The sequence below is a fragment of the Pelodiscus sinensis genome, chromosome 6, assembly GCF_049634645.1.
Source record: "Pelodiscus sinensis isolate JC-2024 chromosome 6, ASM4963464v1, whole genome shotgun sequence".
Taxonomy (NCBI): Eukaryota; Metazoa; Chordata; order Testudines; family Trionychidae; genus Pelodiscus; species Pelodiscus sinensis.
In genome coordinates, this window is record NC_134716.1 from 106208842 (window position 1) to 106234277 (window position 25436).

The 25436-nt window shown below is 43.0% G+C and overlaps 1 protein-coding gene and 1 long non-coding RNA gene across 4 annotated transcripts in view; one reads left to right on the forward strand and one right to left on the reverse strand.

The window, feature by feature from the left end:
• RANBP3L (RAN binding protein 3 like) overlaps nt 1-20425 on the forward strand; it is a 51020-nt gene extending 30595 nt beyond the window's left edge. For 2 of the 3 annotated variants that reach the window (XM_075932535.1, XM_006116755.4), the window contains exons 11-14: nt 853-983; nt 2226-2346; nt 2984-3126; nt 7394-12146. In XM_075932535.1, coding sequence (XP_075788650.1) covers nt 853-983; nt 2226-2346; nt 2984-3126; nt 7394-7651 — 653 coding nt within the window. In that variant the 3' untranslated portion in view covers nt 7652-12146. Of the gene's footprint in view, nt 1-852; nt 984-2225; nt 2347-2983; nt 3127-7393; nt 12147-17194 lie in introns of those variants that run through there. The other variant, XM_075932536.1, reaches the window with a different exon arrangement.
• Nucleotides 7071-25373, reverse strand: LOC142829972 (uncharacterized). The gene is made up of 2 exons (XR_012904952.1): nt 25125-25373; nt 7071-7647 (listed from the first exon to the last, which is right to left on the reverse strand). It is a non-coding gene; the product is annotated as an uncharacterized LOC142829972 (long non-coding RNA).
• Nucleotides 25374-25436: the final 63 nt, after the last annotated feature.

Sequence of the window (25436 nt, forward strand, 5' to 3'; positions counted from 1 at the left end):
CCGAACGCTTCGCTATCAACTGGTCAAGGCCTCGCGATCGACCAGTCGATCGTGATCGACCGGTTGATGACCACGGCTGTACAGATTAATTCGGCTACCCCCTGAAGTTCCAGAAAACAACTGTCATTTAGCTTGTGACTCAAAATTAGAGCTAGATTATCATAATAATCAGGGCTCGCTGAGTGGTGGTGAGTCCCGCTCGCCAGCCGCGCAATTCTGCGCTCTGCGCCAGCTCTTCCGGGCTGTAATCTACTCTCCACAGGCGAGTAGATTACACTATTTGTCGAGCCCTGATAATAATGAATATTTGTTGATTAGACTATTTTTATTTGCAAGTTTTCCTTGAATAAACTTTGAGTTTTACAAATGTATTTGCTATTAACAATTGTGTAATGAATACTTTGTGAACACATTTCAGTCAATAGTTTGTTTATGAACAAGTCCCTTCAACTATAGTTTTAGCTAGTTGTTCATGTTCTTTCCTGCTAAACATTCACACCACTCTTATTACCATTATTATATACGGGCCTTATGTTTTTCATGACTATGACTCTGAGCAGCAATGTCACAAAATAATTTGATTTGAAAACTCAACTATTAGCTAGATTTGATCCTGCTAGTTGTCCCCTGTGGGTGGACCAATGTGCCTCTACAGAACCCTGGACTGCGGTTTTATTCTATGAAGAATATACTGGAATGCCTGAAATTTATTAAATTGTTGACTGATATCTAGACTAGGGGGAACATACAAAGACATAGACAATACAAATAGACATTTTATTGACATGCTAAAAACATTCCCTCTGGGGACAGACATTTTAGGATTTTCTATTCTTTCTCTTTCTCCTTTAGAAACATTTTTTGTCAAGAAGTCAATACTAATTGAATCAGCTGCTGATCACATTTCCAAACCAGCAAAGAAATATTTATTAGATAAAGTTCAAGTTATAACAGGGGAAGAAACAGAACACAACGTGTTGCAGGTACATATTTTCCAAAAGGCTGCATGGTGAACCTTTCTTCTTATGTTTAGAAAAAACATTATGGTCTACTGTAACTTATAATGTTATGAATATGCATGTATTACTACTTTGGTGGACAATTAATAATTTTGCCCCTTTGTTAAAAATGTGCTTCTGTTAACCAATTTTACAGTTTGTATGTAGCTTTTCATTGTATATGCTCTGCATTGAATATGGAGAACTTTCAACTTCCAAAATCATGAGCCAAAGTCTTATTCTACTATTGTCTGTTATAACTGTCTTCACAATAGGTCAGTAATCCCTAGCACCAAATTATAAGTACTCATAAAGTTACTTTATAAATACAAAGACTTGATTTTTTTAAAGTAAGGTGTTATCAAAGTAAGTGGTTTTATAATATAACTAAGGTACATCATTGTCCTCTTATCAGAGGGGTAGCCGTGTTAGTCTGAATCTGCAAAAGCGACGAGGAGTCCTGTGGCACCTTATAGACTAACTGAAGTGTAGGAGCATAAGCTTTCGTGGGCAAAGACCCACTTCGTCAGATGCATGTAGTGGAAATTTCCAGAGGCAGGAATAAATATGCAGGCCAGGATCAGGCTGGAGATGATGAGGTGATCCAATCAAGGAGGATGAGGCCCACTTCTAGCAGCTGATCTGGAGGTGTGAATTCCAAGGGAACAGAAGATTGTCCTCTTAGGCCATCTGGATTAATCTTGCTACTCAAGATTCTTATGACTCTTGTTTTCTTGGCAAATAACACTTGCATATGTACCAAACATTTAAAAATGAAAAGATATAACATTGTAAGATTGCTTGAATCCCCTATCCCATGCATATGTGGGAAATTTGCATGTTGTGGGTTATTAGCTTCAATTTATGATGGTGCTGGTACAATGGATTGCACGAAACTTCTGATTTCAATGATGTCACAGGATGATGCATTCTGGGACATCTTCAGGAAATATGTATATGTCAGAGGTTTCACAGAGATAGGTTAAAATTGAAAAGTTAAAGTGAAGTGTATTTCTACGCTATATGTTCCCCATAGCCTGGTTAGTAGTATTCAGTATAAATCTGGGATTAGAACAATTTTTATTTCCCTTTTAAAATTTATCTAATTTTATGCAAACAGTAAAGTAAAAAGTTACAGCTCAGAGATATGAAAACTGTATGCGGTTCCATTAACTGAAACAACAAAATTCAGATTGGTTGTCAATTTCCATAATTTTCTCCCTTTAGATCAGCTGCAAGCTGTTTGTATTTAATAAACTATCACTATCCTGGACTGAAAGAGGCAGAGGATCCCTGAGACTTAATGATACTTCAAGCAACAAATATGGAACTTTACAGTCAAGGCTAGGTACAAAAAATCAGTCCCATTTCTTAATTGTGCTATCATTTTCCATAGTCGATTGGATCTCACAACATTTTTAATCCTGCATCCAGGTTTGTTTATATCTATATCAGGTTGCTCAAAGACTTTCCAATCTAAAATTAGTTACCTTCCAAACATCCCTAGCCACTGCAATTGTTGTGGTCCTCCGGTAATGTGAATTGAGGAGGGAAGGAGAAGAGTGTGGGAGTCCCAGGCTGGGGGCAGGGTGGAGTCATGTGAGGGTCACATAGGGAGGATTACATGACCTTCCCTTTAGCTGATGTGCCTCCCCCGCTAGCCCGTACTGGTAAGAACTTTTGTGTACTTGCACCACTGCCATTTATTGAGCAGTACTTTCTTATACTTCTTATATTTGTAGTTCTGAAAGACTGTTTCATTATATCAATTGAAAAAAGGTATAAAATATTGTGAGAAATTTTAAAAATATTAAAACATAGTAAAGAATTTAATCCCCCATCTCTTTCAGAATATTAGGCTATAATCTCATGAAATGCAAAGTTAATGAAAACATGATTTTTTTATAGGAGTACTGAAAAAAATCAGCAAAATGGAAGTTTCAATTTCCATATAATGTCTAATATTTAAGCATTCCTGTTTTTAGTTATGCGAAATCAAGGCAGTTTAAGACTGATTCTCAACACCAAACTCTGGGCTCAGATGGTGATAGAAAGACCAAATCGCAAGAGTCTGTGCATCACTGCAACAGACATAGAAGACAATTCTGTTAAAGTATTTTTAATACAGGTAAGCAAAAACTGAAAAAGAACATTATCTAGAACTTGGCAATTTAGCTCAGACTCCTTGTTCTCATGAGCCTCCAAGTCTGGCAAGCCTCCTTATGGTGAAAAGTGTAGGGCTATAACACATACAGACTTGCCATTGCTGTCTATTGCTGTTTTGTGCAAAAAGCTGAAGGTCTAGCATGCTCCTAGGAGACAACTAGATCACTGTATAAGACACTTAGCTGGGGTCACTAAAGCAATTTTCTACAAGATGATGTTCCCAGACTGTGGTCCATGGAGTTCAGTGATCTTTGGTACTGGCTACTCCATGATATTAAATAACATTAAACGATGGCTAAAATATGCCAACACATTCTCCTGATTTTCCTTCTGCATAGAAACAATTGCTAAGTTGCCACAGGAATAGTATTCAAAGTGATCTTTGTGGTTGACTATGTGGGGAGTAGTCCATGAAATTGTGACTAGAAGGGTGGGTGTTCCACAAGAAATGTAAGAATGGCCATACTGGGTCAGACCATTGGTCCATCTAGCTCAGTATCCTGTCTTCTAAAAAACAGTGCCAAAAGCTTTCGAGGGAATGTTCAGATCAGGTCAGTTATTGAGTAATCCATCCCTAGTTGTCCAAGCAGAGATTTAGGGAAACCCAGAGCATGGGGTCGTATCCCTAGCCAACTTGATTAAGACCCATTGATGGCCCAGTCCTCCATGAACTGACCTCATTCTTTTTTTAACACATTTAGGCTATGTCTATATTGCCCTCACTTGTGCAAAAAATATGCAAATGAGGCAAAGCATGGAATATCGCTGCACCTCATTTGCATTATTAATTAGGCTCTGTTTTTTGCGCAAGAGGCTTTTTCACAAAAAAGGAGCCACACTGCATAATGCTGCACAAATAGCATAGACGCCCACTGGCACAACAAGGTGTAATCCATAGCAGGGCACTCTTTCCCCTCCTTTGCAGCAGTGCTGGGAACCTGTGGCACACTGCTGCATGAGTCATCACCACCCTAGATTCTGGCCTTGAATGTTAGAAAATCTCTACCAGCCCCCTTCTTACATCATGGTACCCTGATGGCATGTGCTAGACGACCCCAACCACGTACATGGCTTATAGTTTGTTCTCTTCTCCAGTGGTGAAAGTAACTTAAAATTTCTTATAGGTACTGTCCTATTGCAACCCAGGTGCCTGCCAGCTCTTTAAATAGCTTCCGGCTGACTTTTGCTGCAGCTCAGCCAGCTCTTTCTGGAGCTGTACACGATGGTGGTGCACCTGTTTACATTCACCTCTGCTCCTCTCTCTATCTGTACAGCGAGGCACTAATGTTAAGGATTTCAGCAGAGCTGAAAATAGAATGGCAGGTTCCTGAGTTCCAGAAACAATTAATAGGACTCTGTTTTAGGGAGGGTACCTGGATAGCTGGGGAAACAGTCATGGAAGTGCACTCTTTGAAGTGGACGCTGCTCCAACAGCCAGAGCAACTGTTGCCATCACATGGTCCTGACTGCTGGGGGAGCAGCTGCCACCTCCACGCAGCCCTGGCTCCCGAGCCCCGGAGCAGCTGGGCAATTATTACATGGTCCTGGATGCAGTCCTGGAAAGCAAAAAACTTCCCAGCTGAGCCCTCACTCACTATTCCTCTCCTCCCCCCGTCTCCCGCAACAGCAGCAGCTCATCTTCTACCAGCACACTGCTGTGTAACTCTGCTGGTGGATAATTTTTTGTACACAGCTCTGCAACTGTGCATCTCAAAGGGAACTATGGTGGTACCCAGTACTGCATACAGTATTCAAGGTGTGGGCATACTATGGTGTATACAACAGTGCTATGATATTTTCCGTGTTACTGTTTCTTAATGGTTCTTAACATTCTTAGCTTTCTGTCTGCTGCTGCACATTTAGCAGCTGTTTTCAGACAACTACTCAAGATGACTTCAAGAGCTCTTTCTTGAGTGATAACAGTTAATTTAGAGCCCTTTATTTTTTATGTATACATGGGGTAATTTTCCCCAATATTCCTTATTTTTGCACTTATCAACATTAAATATAATCTGTCATTTTTGTTGCCAAGTCATTCAGGGTACATCTAGACAGTGGCACTATTTCAGGATATGTCTGGTATCACGAAACACCATTTTCTGCATCTTAGCAACAAGCCTGTTATTTCAAAATATATCCAAAATAACAGGCTTGTTATTCTGATGTCCCAGTAAACCTCATTACATGAGGATTATGGGACTTGTCAGAATAGTGGTCTATTTTGTAGACAGTGCCAAATTTTGAAATAAACTATCTTGAAATAAGATACGCAATTTGAATTGTGTAGCTTATTTGGAGCTACACAGAGCTGTATAGACATACCCTCAGTTTTGTGCGATCTCGCTCTCTAATTCTTCACACACTGGTTTGGACTTAACTATCTTGAGTAAATTTGTGTCTTCTCCAAATTTTGCCATATTACTATTAGGGTTGCCAGGTGTCTGGTTTTGAACCAGACAGTCCAGTATTTGAGCTTTCTGTTCAGGAAACAAATTGAGAAAATATAAATGAGCAAATATAAATGTTCGGTATTTTCTAAATAAGATGTAATGTAGATTGTGATGCAATGTCAAATGTGTCCGGTATTTTTGTTGAAACCATCTGGCAATCCTAATCACTATTACCCCCTTCCCTGATTATTTATGAATATGTTGAAAAGCACAATCCCAGTACAGATCCTGATATTTATCTCTCTTACAATGTGAAAACTGACTATTTGTTCCTACCCTTTGTTTTCTATATTTCAAACAATTACTGATCCATGGGAGGACCTTCTCTTATTCTATGACTTCTTACTTAAGAGTCTTTGGTGTGATCTTGTGAAAGGCTTTCTGCAAGTCCAAGAACAGTATGTCAACTGGATCATATATGTCCATGTGCTTGGTGACACCCTAAATACATTCTAACAGACTGCTGAAGCATGAGTTCCCTTTTGAGAAGCCATGTTGACTTCTCAAACAAGTCATGTTCATCTGTATGTCTGATATATCAGTTCTCTTCTATATTTTCAACCAATTTGCCTGCTATTAAAGTTAGGTTGTAGTTGCCAGGATAAACATAAGTATCCCAATAAGTAGCTCTGCACTTTCATATTTGAGTTTGTTTAGAACTTTGAATGGATACCATCTGGTTTTGATGACTTATCAGCATTTAATTTATCAATTTGTTCCCAAACCTCCTCTAGTGACACCTCAGTCTGGAACAGTTCCTCAGATATGCCTAAAAGAATAGCTCAGTTGTGCTTCAGGTTCAAATATATATAAACAATTTGAGAACCACTGAAAAAGGCAGCTACTTGAGTCTAATTTATAACATTTACAATCTTAGGCTTTGTTCCTGAAAAGCCACATAGTCCTGTGATGACATTACTCAGTTGACAACTGAGTTAATTTCTTCTGAAACAACAACTGTGAATGTTTGTAACTGCTTTCTTTTGTGCATGGCTATGGTAAAAGGAAAGTTGTTGGCTGCTGCAAATGTGAGCATGGAAGAAGAGCCTGGTACTCTACTGCTTTGCAACTCATACAGACACTTGCACTTGTGCAAATGAGTAGAAATTGGGTATACAACTAGTATGATTCTACTCCAAATTTGTACAGGTATAAACGAATCCACATGGTGCAAAGCAGTGGAGTATCAGACCCCAGAAGACCATATGCTTTCAGCTATTCCCTGGTAAATAATTTCCTTCCTACTTCATCAGCAGAATTCATGGCATCTTTTCATCTGTTAATCAGAGAAATCTCATTTTTAGTTGCTAATTCTGTTTACTTACTTCTAGTCACAAATATTACATATGGACTGTGAAAATTCCTGCAGTTTTATTGTCAGAAGTATATTTTATTACTGGGGAGTTGCACAAAAGCCAGATTATGTATTTAATAAACATTGAATAATTCACTGAGATTAATCATAATTTTTGTTTTAATGTTGGATCCATCATACCAATAAAGAAAACATATAATTATTTTTAACAAATTCTAAAACACAAACCATTTAGATTAACTTGATATTATTTGTAATGAAGCTGATTTTCTTAAAATTACTCAATTGGAATCGTACATAAATTATTTTGACTCCAAAGGACAATAAATCTTTGAAGTGATTTTAGCTCTTTCCAGTCCATCTGAAATCTCTCTTCTTTGCATCTGCACTTCAGATACTGGTCAGGATGCAGTCAGTTATTTTGCAGTTATCTTCAATTGTTGTATGTACTTAATTTTCTTCAGGCAAGTTCAAAAGATACTGGGTACCTGTATGCAGCAATACATCACCGTCTTGTAGCACTGCGAAGCTCTGCTGAGCAAGAACTGGATGCCAATCAAATTGACACAGAGCCCGAAACAGCCTTTCAACCATTAAACAGTGATAGTGATGATGATGATGAAGAAGATGAAACAATAACTCAAGTAAGCAGCAGTGAATCAGGTAAGCTGAGTTGTTCCTGGGATCTTTTGTGCTTCTTTGAACTTCTCTTGGTGCCCTGAGAATTAAGGAAGTCAATGTGTAATAGTAAGCTTGATGCTTATTGGTTCCTGTTAACAATTAAATTCTATTGGTCCCAGCTGCCGACCTGCTGCATGGCTAGAGTCTTGGCTGCAGGGCCTGCAGCCAGGACTCTGGGCATAATACAAGTGGCACCGGAGCCCCAGGCTGAAGGGGTCCGTAGCTGGGACCCCAGGCATGCTGGACTGGCAGTGGGAATCCCTGGGCATGGGGCCAGCAGCAGTGATCCCCATGTACAAAGGAGTGCTGCAGTACCCCCAGTATACCAAGTTTCCCGGTTAAATATTAAACTATATAACTGATAGAATTTTAATTGGTTAGATGGTCATTGTTTTTACACATTATTTCCATCCCTACTGAGAATCCCATTTTTTAAACTTCTACTTTCCATCAAAGTGCCCATGTTTTGGTAACCATCTCTCCAGCACTGAAATAGTTTTAATACTTTGACAGGCTTGTGTCAGCAGTACCAAATTCTTTTAAAATCAATCCTCAGAGTAGTTTTTCGATACAGGAATTCATGTCAAGATGTACAGGTTAAAAATTTTCAAGCTTAAAGTTAAAGCTCCTGAACCCATACTTGAATATCTCAGTTGAAGTGATAAGTAGTGCTAAGTTCAATTTCCAACTACTTTAGTGGGAGCTGAGTCCACTTATATCACTGCTGCATATAGCTCATGGTAGTTACTCTACTTGAACAATAAAAATGGTCATTTGATCCAAACTTATGTAATGGCTGATTTCTTTTGCACATCAACTTATGCTGATAGACTTATAAGGGTGAATCTTCACTGCACCGTTATTTTGATATAACTAGTGTTATTTCGAAATAACGAGGCGAACATCCACACAGCCATTTTGTTGTTTCAAATTAATTTCGAAAGAACTGATGGCTTATTCCAAAATCTGTAAACATCATTCTATGAGGAATAACACCTGTTCCGAAATAGCTATTTCAAAATAAGGCACGTGTAGATGCTCCACTGCTGCTATTTCGAAATAGCCCCTCACGAGGGCCATTCTAAGTTATTCCTCCCCAGTGCCTCTTGGGGCTCTAAATCAAGATAGCACATCTACATTAAAGAAGTCTTCCTCAGACTAATTTTGAGGCTTCCCTGCAATGTAGATGTGCTATTTTGGAATAACTATTTCAAAATAGCTTATTTCCAAATAAGTGTGCAGTGTACACATACCCTAAGAGTCATTTATGGATGGTAAAATTGGTTGACAGTGCAAGCACCAAGAAATGGTATGTTGCTATAAGACATTAATAACTTTGATAAAGTGAGAGATTCTGCCTAACAGGAAATCTGTGGGGCTACTCATGCTGCCCAGGTTTAATCTGCTTTCACCAATGGAACAAAGATTACAGCTCCTAAGAAGAGTCCACATAAAGCAGGGTGTACTGGAGCAAGATGCTCACAAACCCCATTCCGATGGTAGTTAGCATAGCCTATAAAGTAGCTGGGGCCAATCACAGAGAAGTTGAGGGACTCTAGAGATAGTGTCCAGTGTTGAATGTGGTCTTTCCTTAGTGCAAGATGGACAATAAATGACTCATGGACCAGGTGAAGTTCATGAGGGCCGCCAGACACTTTATTTATTGTCTGCATCTGTAGGGATGGTTGTTTAACTCCGGTTGTCTGTATTTTGACATTCCCAGTCAATGGGAGCTGCAGGAAGTGGCGCAGACCAGGACACCACTTCCCCTAGCTCCCTGTGGCAGGGTAGCCCCGCCCCTCCTGAAGACTGCCGGAACGCCGCGAGCACGGGGGGGAAGCTCCCCCCCCCCGCCGTGGCTCGGAGAGGGAGGGCCGATGCGCCGGCCGGGGGACGAGCCGGGACTGGCGGGCAACGCAGCCAATGAGCAGCGGGAGGAGGCGGGAGGAGGGACGTCACGGGGAGGCCGGCCGGGGGAGGGGCCAGAGGCCGACGAGGGCGGTGACATCATCTGCCTGCGCCCGGCGGGCAGTTTAAATGAGCGCAGAAGGCCGGCAAGCAGGGGGGAGACCGAGGAGGCGCACTACCCCCAAGAGCCAGTGGACGGACGCAGATACTGGAGGCCCTGGGCGGGACCAGAGAGTGAACCCAGGTGAGGCAAGTGGACCTGGGGGGAAGAAGTGGCCCAGGGCGGGGACGCGGACCCTGAGAGCAGGGGAGTTTAGGAGTCTCGACCCCCCCCTGCTAGGTGGGGAGTCTTTCCCTGACCTTAGGGCCCTGGGCCGGGGTCCGGAGCGAGGGCGGGCCCGGACCCCCTTCCCCCAACCGCCTAACGGAACCAAGCGAAGCCGGTCACTTCGAGGCGCTAACGACGGAGAAACTGAGGGGGGCGGACGTAAGCCCCTCCGCACAAGAGGGGGAACCCCTACACTCCCATTCACCAGGAATGGTAACCCACGGCCAACAGGAGCTGTGAGTGGCCATACCTGTGGATGCACAGTTATATGAAGTCTGGCAGTCTACTGGGGCCAACCCTGGCAGACTGCATGCAGCCCGCAGGCTGCTTATTGCCACCCCTGCCTTAGAGGAAGGCAGACACTAAGCTGTCCAAGTGTGGAAATTCACCCAGGAGAGCCACCATTGTGCATATAGGGGCTCTAAATTGCATCTGTGTCTTCTCTTGGGAGGAATACAGCAGTGATGTTTGAATTATCATTAGTCACATGACATGTCTCCGAACGAAGCTGCAAGCTGTTCTCTTTTTATTTTTTAAAAGAATTCTTAAACAAGAATCAAATAACATACAAGTAACAGTTATGAGTGACTGTTTACTTTAGGAATCAAACACGCCTTTTTTCCTGTTAACAAAAATATGACAGTTTACAATATTTGTTCCCATAATCATTTGTTGTATCTCTATAATATTCAGTTCACTAAACAAAACATACAATTATAAAACAGAACTTTTTCCCACGTATCCATTTGCAAATATTCTTATTCCATTAAGCAATTGGGAAAATAGTAATCTTTTTGTTTTTCTTTAAATTAACATATTTGGTATACAGAATTAATTTAAATGAGTGCCAGAACTTTAAAATTGATTAAATAATTGAAAATATTAACAGTAAGCACTTTTCCAAATAACTTAACATGAAAACGCCCTTGTTATTTCAACTGCCTTCTGTGTCCTTCCAAAATAGTCTTCATTGGCTTCCAGAAGGGTTTCAATTAATTTGAAAAGTTCAGGTGAAGCTGGATTCATTTCCAGAATTATTGACAGTAAAGACTTCTAATTCTTGCATAAAGGTCAAAGTAATCTCAAAGGTACAGAAGAGTAGATTTCCAAGGTAAATCTTTATTTTTACATTCATAGACTTCTGTTGAGATAGCAGATGACAAATAATCTGAGAACTGTGTTTTAGGTGCACAAAATAAGAGAATTTCGTGCAACCTTCTTCTGGTTTCTCCTGGATCATTAAGCCACACCTCTCTTTCATTTGTGTCCAAGTGATATTGACAATAGTACTTGTAGTCCCTTTCAACAAATCTTTGGGTGGCCTCAAGTATTTACTGCTTTATCTTGATCTCTTTTGTTATTCTTATACCCAGGGCTTGACAAACTATGGAAAACTCTACTCGCCAGACAAAAAAGGGACTCGCCACCCCTCCCCCCAAAGTATTTTTAATGGCATAAATTCCTAATAAGAATAAGAACAGTAATTACCAATTGCTAATAAGTTATTAATATCTCCCAAGTTATTAATAAATATCTTATAAACCTCTACCTTTCCCCTCTGCTGCCATGTCTCCTCCCCGTGCTCCATCAGCTCCCCTGGTACCTGCTGCCCCCCAGCCCCTCACCCTGCTCTGCTGTCCTGACTCCTGCCCTTCTCACTGCCCTCAGCCTTCCTGAGACCTGCCCCCCTCCACCAGCCCTTCTCTCCCGCCTGTGCCCACTCCTCCAGTAGCCCCACTCTGATCATGTGAGCTACCCCTCCTCATCCCCTCTCCTAACACCTCCCTCTACACACCTGCCCTGCATCTCTCCTCTGGTGGTGGTCCCTCTCCTTCAGGTGTCTGCCCTTCTGCTTCACCCCCAGAATCCCCTGGCACCTGCACCCTCCTAGTGCCTCTCCCTTCCCTCATTGCCCCTACCCCCTTTTTCCCCAATACCCACCCCCTCACCACCTTTTGCCCCCATTCTCCTCATACCCCTGTGCCCTCACACATGCCTTGCTCCATCCCCGCCTTCCTCATGCCCACCCCTTCTTTCAAGCCTTCTCCCAGCACCTCCCCCTCCAGCCCTCAATGCCCTTATCCTCTCCTCTCCCAGCATCACCCTGTCCCCCCTCCCACTGACACCTCCCCTCCTGCCCTTTTCCTCATTGTCTGCACTTGACCCCCTGGCATTTGTCTTTCCTGCACCCTTGTCCCTTGGTGCCTTCCCTTTTCTTCTTCTTCTCCTGACCCCCTTCCCTTCCCCTCCCCTCAGCACAAGCCCCTTCCCCATATTTTTCCCTTCTCCTCCCCTCCCCTCCCCTCCAGTCTCTTCCCCTCCCCTCAGTACAGCACAAGCACAAGCCCAAGCCCCTATCCCTGCCCCTACCTGGCTTCTGCCTTCCACTTTGAGGGGTTGCCGGAGCGTTTTTGAATCCAGCGGTCGCTGGCCGTGACATCAGGATGCCACGTCACGCCAGCATCTGGCGTCTGCTGGTGTCCCGCCCTCTGGCTCGCACCCCGCCTCCTCGCACCGGAGTTGCACATAGGCAGACCAGCGCTGAGAATCACCGCACTTCCCCCTTCTAATTACAATGCCTCCCTGCGGATCTGGCTTGTAGAACTGGTTTTTGACAAGACAGCTACCTGGAGATCTTTTAAAGAGTGATTTGGAAGATTGAAGTGTTCCCCAATAGGTTTCTGTATGTTTTCTTTATGTATATCTGATTCTTTCCCGCAGAGACTGTCCTGTTTGTCCAATATATATAGCAGTGGGGCACTGCTGGCATTTGATGGTATAGATCAAATTACTGGATGTGCAGTCAAATGACCTTTTGATTTGGTAGCTTATGTTGTTGGCTCCAGTGATGAATTTGCCAGTGTAGATATGTGGGCAGAGTTGGCATCATTTTTGGTTGCAGGGCTGGGTTCCTGGAGACTTATGATGTAGTTATGTGGCATGGTTACCAGAAAGAATTCATTTCAGGTTGGGGGGTTGTCTGTAAGCAAGAATAGGCTTTTCTCCCAAGGTCTCAGAGTGAGGGATCATTTTCCAAGATGGGTTGTAGATTGTGTATAATGCGTTGGAGGGGTCTGAGTTGTGGACTTTAGATAATAACAAGAGTTCTGTTATTTTCTATTTTGGGTCTGTCTTGAAGTAGTTAGTGACTTGGTACTTTTTTGGCTCTGTCAATTTGTTATTTCATCTCTCCAGGTGGGTATTTCAGTTTTAGCAATGCTCTGTAAAGATACTGTAGGTGATTGTCTCTGTCTGTCTGACCCTACCTCTTCCGCTGGGGTGGCTTCGGGCCACTTCAAAAATAAGTTAAGTGGTCCCCCATCTAAAATTATTGCCCACTCCTGATCCAAAAGAAATGGAGTAAGTGTCTAAGCCACACAGCTCCAGGAGAGGGGTTCTGCATGGTGGGTGAAGCCCTAACTGGGAAAGGCAAGCATCTAGCCCTACCTCTTCTGCCCAAGGCCCACCCCATCTACAACCCACCCCCTCCCATGGAGCCAAGCCCACCCTCCACCACAGAGTCTGGCCCCTGCCTCGGGCTAGTGCCTCCAACCCTAGGGCACCCCAGGCTCCCCCTAGTCTCTTCCCTTCTAGTAAGTGGAACAGCCCCAGCCTTCCCAGCTCTGGAGCGCTGAGGGACCAGGAAGGATAGGCTGCCCTGCCAGACCCAACCCCCTTCCACCTTGCCCTCTCCCCCTCCAGCTACCAGCCCCAACACTGGGCCAAGTACAGCCTGCTGCACACAGATTGGAGGGCACTTGGGTGGAGCATGGGCAGGGCTACTACTGTCAGTTTATGAAGGCAGTGCCTTCCCTTGCTCTCATTACCTACTGTCCCTGAGTTCCTGGCTATGGTTTTTTAGCAGAGATGGGTTCCTAGCTGCAGCCTGGACTTAGGTACCAAACTCCCTGAGAAGGACAGGGCTTAGGACATGCTCCTCTCATAGGCATCTCCCGTTGACCAGTTTAGGTGATTCCTTGCCTAGTTTATGGGTTTCTGTGGATTGCATTCTTAGTTGCCTATCTCTCCCCGTTCATTGTATAGAGAACCTATTTTCCTATCTCAGGCTTTGTGGATGCTAAGGATTTTCCAGGCACCTAAAAATTATGCATTGCAATGCTCAGCATCATTATGCCTAAACTCCTTTGTGACTTCAGGTCTTGGAGTAGTAGCAGGCCCCCTAGAGTGTTATGATCACATCAGTTTGTGGAAACAACCATTATTCTGTGAGAAGAGTTGATGCAGTGATCCCGAGGATGTTAGAAAAAATGGTTCTTGGTGAAGTGTGATAGTTGATGCTATTAGGCCAAAACAACTCACTGTGAGACAGATGACTCTCACATCTGATGCTTTCCGAAGAGAGGATTAAATCCCAGCAGTTCCTTGCTGGTAAGGGCTTAGAAGGGATGCTTCCCTTTACTTCCATCATTCCTTTCTTCCTTGACCCCTGACAGAAGTTTGTAGATGTGGATCCTCACAAATAAAGGAGAAGAGATAAGTATGGGGACTATACCGGTGGGATTAGGAAGACAGATGCTACTAACAGATGGAGGCAGGATACAAAAGCACACAGGTATTTTACAAACAAGGAAACCTCAGAGAAAGTTCAGAATCTCAGGGAAGCATGGGCCATTATAGCAGGGATAGGGAAGGGAGAAGAGACAATATATAAGGGAAATCAAATCAGAAACTTTGATGTGTGTAAACTAATGCAAGAAATGTGGGGAATAAGCAGGAAGAACCAGAAATGCTAGTTAATAAATTAAAAATGACATAATTGGCATCAGGACCTAAGGATGTAAGCTGCTAGTCAAGTCACTACTTGACTAGTCGCTTACCCCCATTGCTGCCTCTGTCAGAGGCAGCAAGCAGGGTGGAGCAGGAGCTGATGCTGGGGTGGGGGGAGCTGGCTTAAATGTCAGTTCCCCCAGCACTGCCTTCATGGGGGGCAGAGGAGGCAGAGGCACAGTGGGGACTGGGTGCAAGCAGGGACAGCTGATTCCCAGCTCATGCCCAGTCCCCCGCTGTGCCTCTGCCTTTTAAATGTAGTAAGAGCTGAGCCACCCAGCTCTTACTACATTTAAAAGGCAGAGGCACAGCGGGGTTAGCTCCCAGGGCCAGTTGCTAACCCCACTGAGACTCTGCAGACCCCCTTCCCCCCCAATCAACTAATCAGGTAGTTGATGGAAATTCCATTGACTACTCGATTAGCTGATTAAACGCAATTTAACATCCCTATCAGTGACTTGGTTGGATAATACACACGAATGATTATAATAGTTGTATAGAAGGGTAGAGCTTGGAAGGCAGAGAAAAAATTAGTTGTTGCCTAATATATAAAAAATGTATACATCTGGCCTGAAGTTGAGATGAAAATAGGAAACAGATCTGTTGGAAGTCTTTGGGTAAGGATAAAAAACAAGGATGATGGGTCTAGGACACCTAATCCACTTAAACAGGAAGAAGAGATAGATGGGGATTAGATTAATTGAAGAGATGAGTGCCCAATCTCCCAGCCACCCTTCTTTTTTCCAGAGGTATAACAGAAATACTGCTTCCCACCCATTTTAATCCCCTCCTTTTGTGATTTACTCTCAATGAGTGTATAAGACTTCTCAAAGGCATCAGCGAAAGATGCTATTTCATCCACAGTTTTCACATTTTATTCCTATAGAGACTGTTTCATGTCATCTTTACAGACACTTAGGAAGTGCTTCTGAGCAACAAGGTCAAACATTTCTTCAACTCCTTTTCCCCCATCAAATTTTTCATTTTGTTTACATATCCTCACTCATACTAGCATTTCTCTTCCGAGTCCTAAATTTCATTCTGTCTTTTCCAGGGATAATCTGAAATAATTTCAAAACAATTTTTTTTGAATATACAGTTATCTAAAGCATCCTGTACTGGCACTTTATTGAATATATTCAGAGCTTTACCAATTAACTTTGTAAGCAAAGTGGGGATTTTCTTGTCCTCGGAAATCTCATGAATCACAAAGAGCCTCTCAGAGGTAGTAAAATATTCTGTAACATTGCCTAACTTTTTGTATGCAGGAAACAATTGTTTCCAATTATTCATTTTTTAAAAAGTGGGATGGACTTTGAGGGAGGGCTCCGGTTCTCCAGCAATTGGTGTCTCCACTCTTTTTCCTTTTCCTCACCTGCTTTGGCTTGCAGTTCTAAGGTCTGCTGATGTGCTAACTCCTCAACTTGTATCTGAGCTGGTTTTCAGTTCCTTTAGCTCCAAGATTCAAAATGTACTTGCTCTCTTCTGTCCCCAGCAGTCTGAACAATTTACAATTGCATCACTCTTGCCTATCTTTCAGCTTTTTCTGTTTTTACTTCCCCTTTCCAAAATAAGCAAACAGAAAGTGACAAATTGGTAACCTCCTCTTTGACTGTTCTCAGCCACCATACTTAGTCTCACTGAAAATATTGTAAATGCCATCTGCAGTGCCTTTCACCCTGCTTTCTGCACCACTGTGAAAGGGTCCCTGGGGTACAACATGGACTAAGGAACTACTGAGCCCTCCAAACCCACCAGCATGGGTTGTGTCTCACACTGTAATGTTAATATCAAACTATAAGTATCTGACAGGCACTGTACTTACACAGTCACCCACAGGCAGGGATATAGCTGAGTTACGTGAATGATTTCCCAGCCACTCATAAATCAGCAATAAAGAGGCTCCAGCCAGTTCCTCCAAGTTGCCCACTAATGTTCCCTCTAATCTTTTCAGTCCATGTGAGGATTTTTTCCATCCATCTGTAGAATAATTTTTATAAACACCGAGGCAAGTGCCAATGTGCGCCACAATTAGAAACAAAAAACCTAGCTGTAGGCACTTTGCTAATCAGCTGGGCAGCATTTAGATCTCTCCTGAGCAGCTGCACAAGTGCACAGCTTACAGGGAACACTGCTCCCTAGCCTTGCATACCTGAACTGTATTGTCTTGCACTGGTTTGAAGCCTGGTCAGTGTAAGCTTGTTACAGTATTAGTTAACTCCCTTGGTATGAAATACACATATAGTAGTCTTTGTAGTCTGATCTGAGGATCCCCAAGCACATCGCCCAAAGACACATTGTTGTAGGTAAAATATAAAATCAATTTATTAAATGAAGAATGATTGATTTTAAGTAGCAGTTAAAGATCAGAGTGAGTAGTCATGCTGACTTATCTGCAAAAGTGTGTATAGCTGTTCCGGGGTTATCTAATTAAATTATATGTATATAACCAACAAATATATTATATCCTGACTTTAACCTATTACTCTATTATGAAATACTGATTTGATTCAAAGTGTGAACATAATGAAATAACCAGATATATTAAATTCTATTTCAGATCATTCTAGATGGATACGCAGACAGCCTGTTGTGTGCTCATGACAACTACATATGATTAGAACAATATAATTAGTAGCTCATTTTGCTGAAAATCATAAACCATCTCAGCAGATCCTTGTATAAGGAAATCCTATGCACTTACACTATATGATTTTCAAGCAAAGATTAACTTTTAAGGCAACATAAGCTTAATACAGCAGATACAGATGTCAGAAGCACTTTAAGGATTTCAATCTTCATCTCTTGTAGTGGAAGGGGAATGACAGGATGGTCTCCACTATTCAAGAAGCATTACAAAACCTTCAGATCTGGAATTGATTGTATATAGAGACAGTAATAAAGTGAGGGATTTAATATCTTATCAAAGTTCACTCATCGTATTGATAGAATTGTGATATTTCTATAAGAATGTATATTTATTATTTCTTTATATAATGTTTATCCACAAAAAGCTGTGTATCATGAAAACGTTAAATGTAGTTTTATTGGAAAAATCCATTGTTGTTGTTTGATAACATTTAAGATCCTATACTGCAGTCCATATTCAAGCAGAACTCCTTAGTTATGTCTATACTGAGCTGTTTTGTGCAAAAAATATGCAAATGAGGCAAAGCGTGGACTATCGCTGTGCCTTATTTGCATCATTAATGAGCAGCCGCTTTTTGCGCAAGAGGCTTTTGCGCAAAAAAGAGCCCTCTACACAGGTCCTTCTTGCGCAAAAACCCCCTCTTGCACAAGAAGCGTTCTTCTGCATTTTTTTCAGGAAGAAAAGGACCTGGGGATTACAGTGGATGAGAAGCTGGATGTGAGTCAACAGTGTACCATTGTAGCCAAGAGGGCTAATGGCATATTAGGGTGCATTAGGAGGAGTATTGCCAGCAGATCCAGAGAAGTGATTATTCCCCTTTATTCAGCTCTCTAAGGCCACATCTGAAGTACTGTGTCCAGTTCTGGGGCCCCCTCTATAGAAAGGATGTAGATGCATTGGAAACGGTCCCGCGGAGGGTGACCAAAATGATAAGGGGGCTGGAGTGCATGATCTAGGAGGGACTGAAGGATTTGGGTTTGTTTAGTCAGCAGAAGAGAAGAGTGAGGGGTGATTTGATAGCAACCTTTAACTTTCTGAAGGGAGGTTTCAAAGAGGATGGAGAAAGGCTATTCTCAGTAGTGATAGATGGCAGAACAAGGAACAATGGTCTCAAGTTACAGTGGGAGAGGTCTAGGTTGGATATTAGGAAAAACTATTTCATTAGGAGGATGGTGAAGCACTGGAATGGATTACCTAGGGAGATAGTGGAATCTCCACCCTTAGAGGTTTTTAAGTCTCGGCTTGACAAAGCCCTGGCTGGGTTGATTTAGTTGGGATTGGACTGCCTTGGGCAGGGGCTGGACTTGATGACCTCCTGAGGTCTCTTCCAGCTTCGAGTCTATGAAAACTCCCTTTTCTTATACAAAATAAGTAATTGCACAGATGGCACGTGCAAATGGATGCACATACAATACTTCTGGAGATCTGTTTCAACTTTTGCCTTAAATCTGTGAACTAAAACTACAGATACATGTAATAGCTTTATTAAGTACTGGTATCCCTGAACACTATTTCCTTTGATGATGTATGTCTAACAGCCATGCTAACACATACAATAATCCAACGAGTACTAAAAAGATCATCACTTGATGGTAGTAACCCCACCAACCATTGCCCATTGTCTAACCTCTATTCGAACTAAGCAGATTGAGAAACAAGAATACTGGATCCTTCTTAGGCCGTTGCATGTTACAAAGACAGCATTTGATACACAGATGCTCTCTGTTCTTCTTGCCAACAACAACAAAAATAAGGAAATATCCATATTCACCTCACTATAGCATTTAATACCATTGATTATAAATTATTTGTTTTCCACCACCAGCAGCTACAGATGTGAAAAAAATACCCTGAAATGGCTTCTGCCTTTTGTTTGAGAATAAACCCAGAGGCTTGAATAGTTACTTCTCTCAAAAGGTGCCACCAACAGAGTACCTCCCATTTCATTAATCATTTCTATGAAGTTGTTGGGAGAAGTTGTGAAACATGGATTTAGATGCCAGCACACAATGAACATTCAGCTCCATAACGTTTAAAAAGAATAATAAATCGTACTATTTCTCAGAATTTCCAATGCCTCAACAAAATTAGCACCAGCATGAAGAGCAGTTGGCTAAAAGTGAATCTGGGAAAGGCTGAGGTGATGCTGATAGAAAAATGGAAATGCCATTGTAAGGGCATCTGCCCTCAAGTTAGGTCACTGTTTTGGGAGCCTTTTGCATCTACTTTTACTGATGGCAAATAGCCATAAAAATGCACCTTTTCTGTGACTGACTAATCCTGCTGATCGGTTTCATACCTGTCAATAGATATCTCTCATTACTGAGCTCCACTTTTTTATTGTAATTCACATCAAGAAAAAGCTACACACACTGAAAAAAACTTCAACTGTTGTTAAAGGCAGCAGCCCATGTACTCAGCAACAGGTCATAATAAGAATGTTGGTGAGTTTCTCCATTCTCTGAACTGGTTTTCCTTTGAATGCTGAGTTTGATTCAAATTTATCTTGACAATCAAACTCTCCAATGAACAAGATCTTGGTACCTCAACAATTTGCAGCCATGACTCCCACAACAACTATGTTAGTTTACAACCACAAAACTCAACAAAGGAAGGCTCAGGAGTGAGATACAGAACTTTCATAGATGCTGCCCTGATATGCATACCCAGAAGATACACGGATACAATGGAATTGTGATAATTCAGAATTAAATGAATGACCTATATCTTGTGAGTTTGCTCTTCCCCCCTGAAAGTTTACACACCCACATCACCTATGAGCTGAGAAGGGAGAAAGAAATGTTGTTTCTCTTTTTAACTACTTTGGAGGTGTTCAGTTATAATAGTGATGGAGCCATATAAATGCATATTCATGGTATGAGTTTTTAATGTTGATATCTTGATGCATTAAATTATTTGTGCTATTTTAGTGTTGCACTATAATCTCTACTTTTTAAAAATAACATTACTATGAAATACTCTCAATACTGAATTAAAGTATTTGAATTTATTGCAGCATATAAAACAATTTTAGCCAAACAATTTACTGATAACATACATTTTCAGTCTAACAAGATGTCATCTTCTGTGTCTCAACTATACCTCTGAATAAAAATAAATATATTTTTTTAAAAAAGGAAACCTGTCACTTTTTTTAAAAATTCAGGCTCAATAGGGGGACCAACGTACAGGCAGTCCCCGAGTTACGCGGATCCGACTTATGTCTCCAGCAGACCAGGGAAAGGAAGCAAAGCGGCGGAGCACGCGGACAGCGGACAGCCCAGACGCATCTGGGCTGTCCGCTGCCTGCGTGCTCCTTGGATTTGCTCTGCTTTGCTCCCCGTCTCCCTGGTCTGTAGACCAGGGGGACGGGGAGCAAAGCGGCAGAACACGTGGGCAGCAGACAGCCCAGACATGTCTGGGCTGTCCGCGGCTTTGCTCTGCTTTGCTCCCCGTCTCCCTGGCCTGCAGGCCAGGGGGACGGGGAGCAAAGCCGCGGAACACGCAGGCAGCGGACAGCCCAGACACGTCTGGGCTGTCCGCTGCCCGCGTGCTCCCCGTCTCCGCTCTGCTTTGCTCCCCGTCTCCCTGGTCTGCAGACCAGGGAGACGGGGAGCAAAGCAGAGCAAAGCCGCGGAGCCCAAGGGCAGCAGGACAGCCACGGCGTGTCTGGGCTGTCCCGCTGCCCCCGTGCTCTGCGGCTTTGCTCCGGACGCCTGTGGTACAGCAGCTGGGGCGCTGCCGGTTGGTCCCGTAGCACCGCTCTGGGCGCTACTGGACCAACCCGGCAGCACCCCAGCTGCTCTGCCCCAGGCGTCCTGATTCAGCCACTGCTGGTCAGTTTCAGCAGCGGCTGAATCAGGACGCCTGGGGCAGAGCAGCTTGGGTGCTGCTGGGTTGGTCCAGTAGCGCCGATGAGAGGAGCTGCTCTGCCCCAGGCGTCCCCAAGTCAGCCACTGCTGAAACTGACCAGTGGCTGACTACAGGAAGCCCCTGCCCCGGGCTTTCTGGAATCAGCTGCTGATCAGTTTCAGCAGCAGCTGACTTGGGGATGCCTGGGGTTCTTAAGTTGAATCTGTATGTAAGTCAGAACTGGCGTCCAGATTCAGCCGCTGTTGAAACTGATCAGTTTCAGCAGCGGCTGAATCTGGACACCAGTTCCGACTTACATACAGGTTCAACTTAAGAACAAACCTACAGTCCCTAGCTTGTACATAACCTGGGGACTGCCTGTATTTTAATTGTGAAAAATAGTCAGTATATAACCTGTGCACACAAAACTTCCACTGAAACCAATAAAGATTTGAACATACAAGGAATGCAGAATCATACCCTTAAACATTAACTCAGTTATAATTTTCAAAAGTAGCTGAAAACTCACCTTTTCTGGAAAAAGAATGATGTAGTAGTCAACATTAAAATTTATCTGCTTCTGATAGATTGATAGGCAATCTGATAAAAACCGTTTGATGATCAACATGGCCCAAGTGTTTGGTAATGAAATTTAGAGCCTTTCACCTTCAGATCCGCAGGCTAAATCTCTACCTCAAACTTGTTACCATTTTCTATCATTCATTCACCTATTTAAAATGAGTTTTTAGTTCAGTACTCTTCCTAGTGAATAAGGGTCCACATCAGCAAACCGCCATCACATTTGTCACTGAAACTCACTGCTACTGGCAATCTATGCAGAGTGGCCAAGGACTGAAAATGTATGGAGACTAAACTCCATTTCTCCTTGGGGTAGTTCTTCCATGACTTAAAATTGATGCATGCTGGCAGAGAAGTTTACACTGCTATTCCCTCTGGGTAAGTCTACACTAGCCCCCTAGATTGATCTAGGGAGGCTAATGAGGGCAACCAAAATTGCAAATCAAGCCCAGGATTTAAATATCCTGCGCTTGATTTGCATGTTCCTGGCCGGTCGCCATTTTAGAAATTGACTAGCCCAAAGTAACTGCCCGCTTCTACATGTGGCAGTGAAACAGAATTCTGATTTAAAGCCCTAACTCGAATTAGATGGTATTCCTCCTGCAATGAAGTTTACCAGCTAATTCAAATTTAGGGGCTTTAAATCGGAATCCCGTTTCACTGCCGCGTGTAGACACGGGCAGTTACTTCGAGCTAGTCAATTTCTAAAAATATTTAAATCCCGGGCTTGATTTGCAATTTTGGATGCCCTCATTAGCCTCCCTAGATTGATCTAGGGAGCTAGTGTAGACGTACTCTCTCTTATTCCCTCTCCTATACAAGCTAAAAATGCAGACTTCAGAGCTATGTTGTCTTTAACAAACACTACAGTCATTAAAAAATTATCTGCAAATTTGAAATTTGCGGTAAGTGAAGTTAATCCACTTTCATACTGAAGATGTTTCCCCTGTACAATATAAGCATGGATTGTCAAGGAGAGGAAACACACCTATCCATTGCTGTGGTCATGCAGTGAGCATCTTGGCTACAGTATTCTGGACTTCCTAGAGGTACAGAATACTGTTGAAGACATCCCATTTGATGGACCTAAGCTAGTGATCCCCAAACTTTTTGGCTGATGTTCCACCTTGCCTGATCAACATCCCCAACCCCAACCCCAAGGTTGCGTTTAGGAGCCGGGGCCAGGAGTGGGGCTACAGCTGCAATAGGAAACGGGGGCTGAGTCCAGGAGCACAGCCAGAAGAAGAACTGTAGCGGAGAGTGGGCCTAACCATGGCTCTAGTGTTACAGCTGGAGCCATGGTCCAAGTGGGAAGCCAGGAGCTGTGGTCAGGGTTGGGAGCTGGAAGCTATGGCCAGGAATGGGGCCAGATTGGGGCCAGGAACCTAGGGCCACAGCTGGGGCCGCAACAAGAACTGGGTGGCACTCCCTTCCCACTTCCCATGGGGGATAGCCCAGGCCCTTCTGGGCTTCACTGAACATTCCTCCATGCCCCACAGGTTAGGGCCTGGCCTAAGCTTTTCAGAGAAGAACAGGCTTCTTGCTCTACACCCTTACAGATTCAAGGACAATGTTCAGGCCTTCATGTGCCTGCAACAAAGGGTATGTCTACACTAAAAAGTTAATTCAAACTAAAAGCCCTTAGTTCAAATTAACTTTAATAGCAGCTATACATGCAAACCGCTAGTTCGAATTTAAATCAAACTAGCGGAGCACTTAATTTGAACTAGGTAAACCTCATTCTACGAGGACTAACGCCTAGTTCGAATTAACTAATTCAAATTAAGTTAGTTCGAATTAGTGCTGTAGTGTAGACATACCCAAAGAGATTTAGCAGGTCCCAAACTGCACAATGTTCCAGATAGATTTCCTGCAGATGGAATTGGAATTTTCTCAGATCTTCAGAGCCTGCAAGGAGAACCAGACCTCAGAAAACATAACCTCTTTCCTATCAGTCTATATACACCTCATTCTAAAGAGACAGTTTTGACACTGCAGTCAAATTCCTAAACAATCTACTTCTCTGGAGTATTATTATTTCCCTCCCCCCATTGCCCTGCTATTCCTTTTGCCTCTGCCTCTCCCTACCCAGTGCAGCTCCCCTGCAGGAGGTGGCTCGTACAAATCATGTGACTGAGCAATCTAGGGTAGCATGTGACTCCTCTGCATCCCCCCCCCCCCCCCACGCTCTGCCATACCTTGCCTCTGCCTGGAAGCAGAGAAGATAATAAAATGTTTAGTAAATGCTGAATGTTTTTTCCAGGCTCCCACATATAAAGATATAAATTTTATATAAGAAGTATGGTAAAAGCAAAAGTGGATGATTTATGCTTATTACATTTTCATAACTAGTTACATGAAGCAGACATAGAACATTAATCAATAATATAAGTACAGTTATGCTAAATCAAAGGAAGTTTGGCCTTCCAGCCAAACACAGGATTGGGAACTGAATCAGCAGTTCTGAGTTGGTGATCTTGGGGGCAAGTCATTTACTTCTGTGCCTCATTTTCCCATGTAAACATGGATATTACATCAGATGTGTGAGTTTTAAGTTAGAAACACTTTCAAGAAAGTTTAAATATCCTAAGTTTGTATAAGTTCAAAGTAATACTATTAGTATAAATTCTAATGGTCCAATACTTGATTTTCTAGCTCTGAAATATTTTCCATGACTAAAAAAATAAGGGTATCCCATTATACACAACCACATACCCTCAACAATGGCTTAAGTTAGATGATCTTGCAGTAGGGAATGCACAACCAAACAATTTGAAAATAGTCTTTTTTGAAAGACAACACCCAGGCAGTCTGGATGCTCTCTTTCAAAAGAGCCCTGTTTGCATTCAAGAACACCTTTTTTCAAAAGAAACAAAAAACAGGACTGCTAGGAATGTAGCCGTGTTAATCTGGTGCAGCTGAAACAAAAAACAGGACTGTGGGCCAGACCCACTTAAAGCTCATCACCTATTAAACCATCTTGTTAGTCTTTAAAGTGCTACACAGTCCTGTTTTTGTTTCAGCTGCACCAGACTAACACGGCTACATTCCTAGCACTTTTGAAAAAAGGCGTTCTTCCTTGTAAAATGAGGTTTACCTCAGTCCAAAAAACCACCATGTTCTTTCAATTTAATTTCGAAAGAACACGGTAACAGTCTAGACACCGGAAGTTTTTTAAAAAAAGTCACTTTAAAAAAAACAAAACCCTGTAGTCTAGACACACCCTGGCTGGCAGTGACCCCGCACTCCATGCAGACTGGGAAGCTGCCAGAGGCAGGACGCAGTTTGACAGCCCAACGTCCCTTGCCCACAGTCAACAACTCCCCTGCGTAACCGCCACGCCCCACCCCCTCCGAGCCGGTTCTGACTGGCTCTGTGACGGCAGTTGTTCTTCAGCTCGCGCACTCACCTCCTCAACTCGAATCCAATCGCTTGCTCTTGACCCTCCCCACTCCTAGGCCTATGGGCACACGAGGGAGACGGGTGAAGGGAAGGGACAGGCGCATGCGCAACCCATAATACTCCCAACACAGAACGCCCTTCTCTATGGGCTAAAGTAGATAAACACCCCGTGGGCTCTTACTCCACTCCTTCCTAGGTTTGGCGTTCTCTTCTCCCTGATTGGTTGACATGTGCTGGTCTTCCTACCAGTGGGCGGGGAGAGTTCCCCTCTATGGGTGGCAGGTCTATTGAGTCGGGCGCATGCGCAGTTCATATTGTG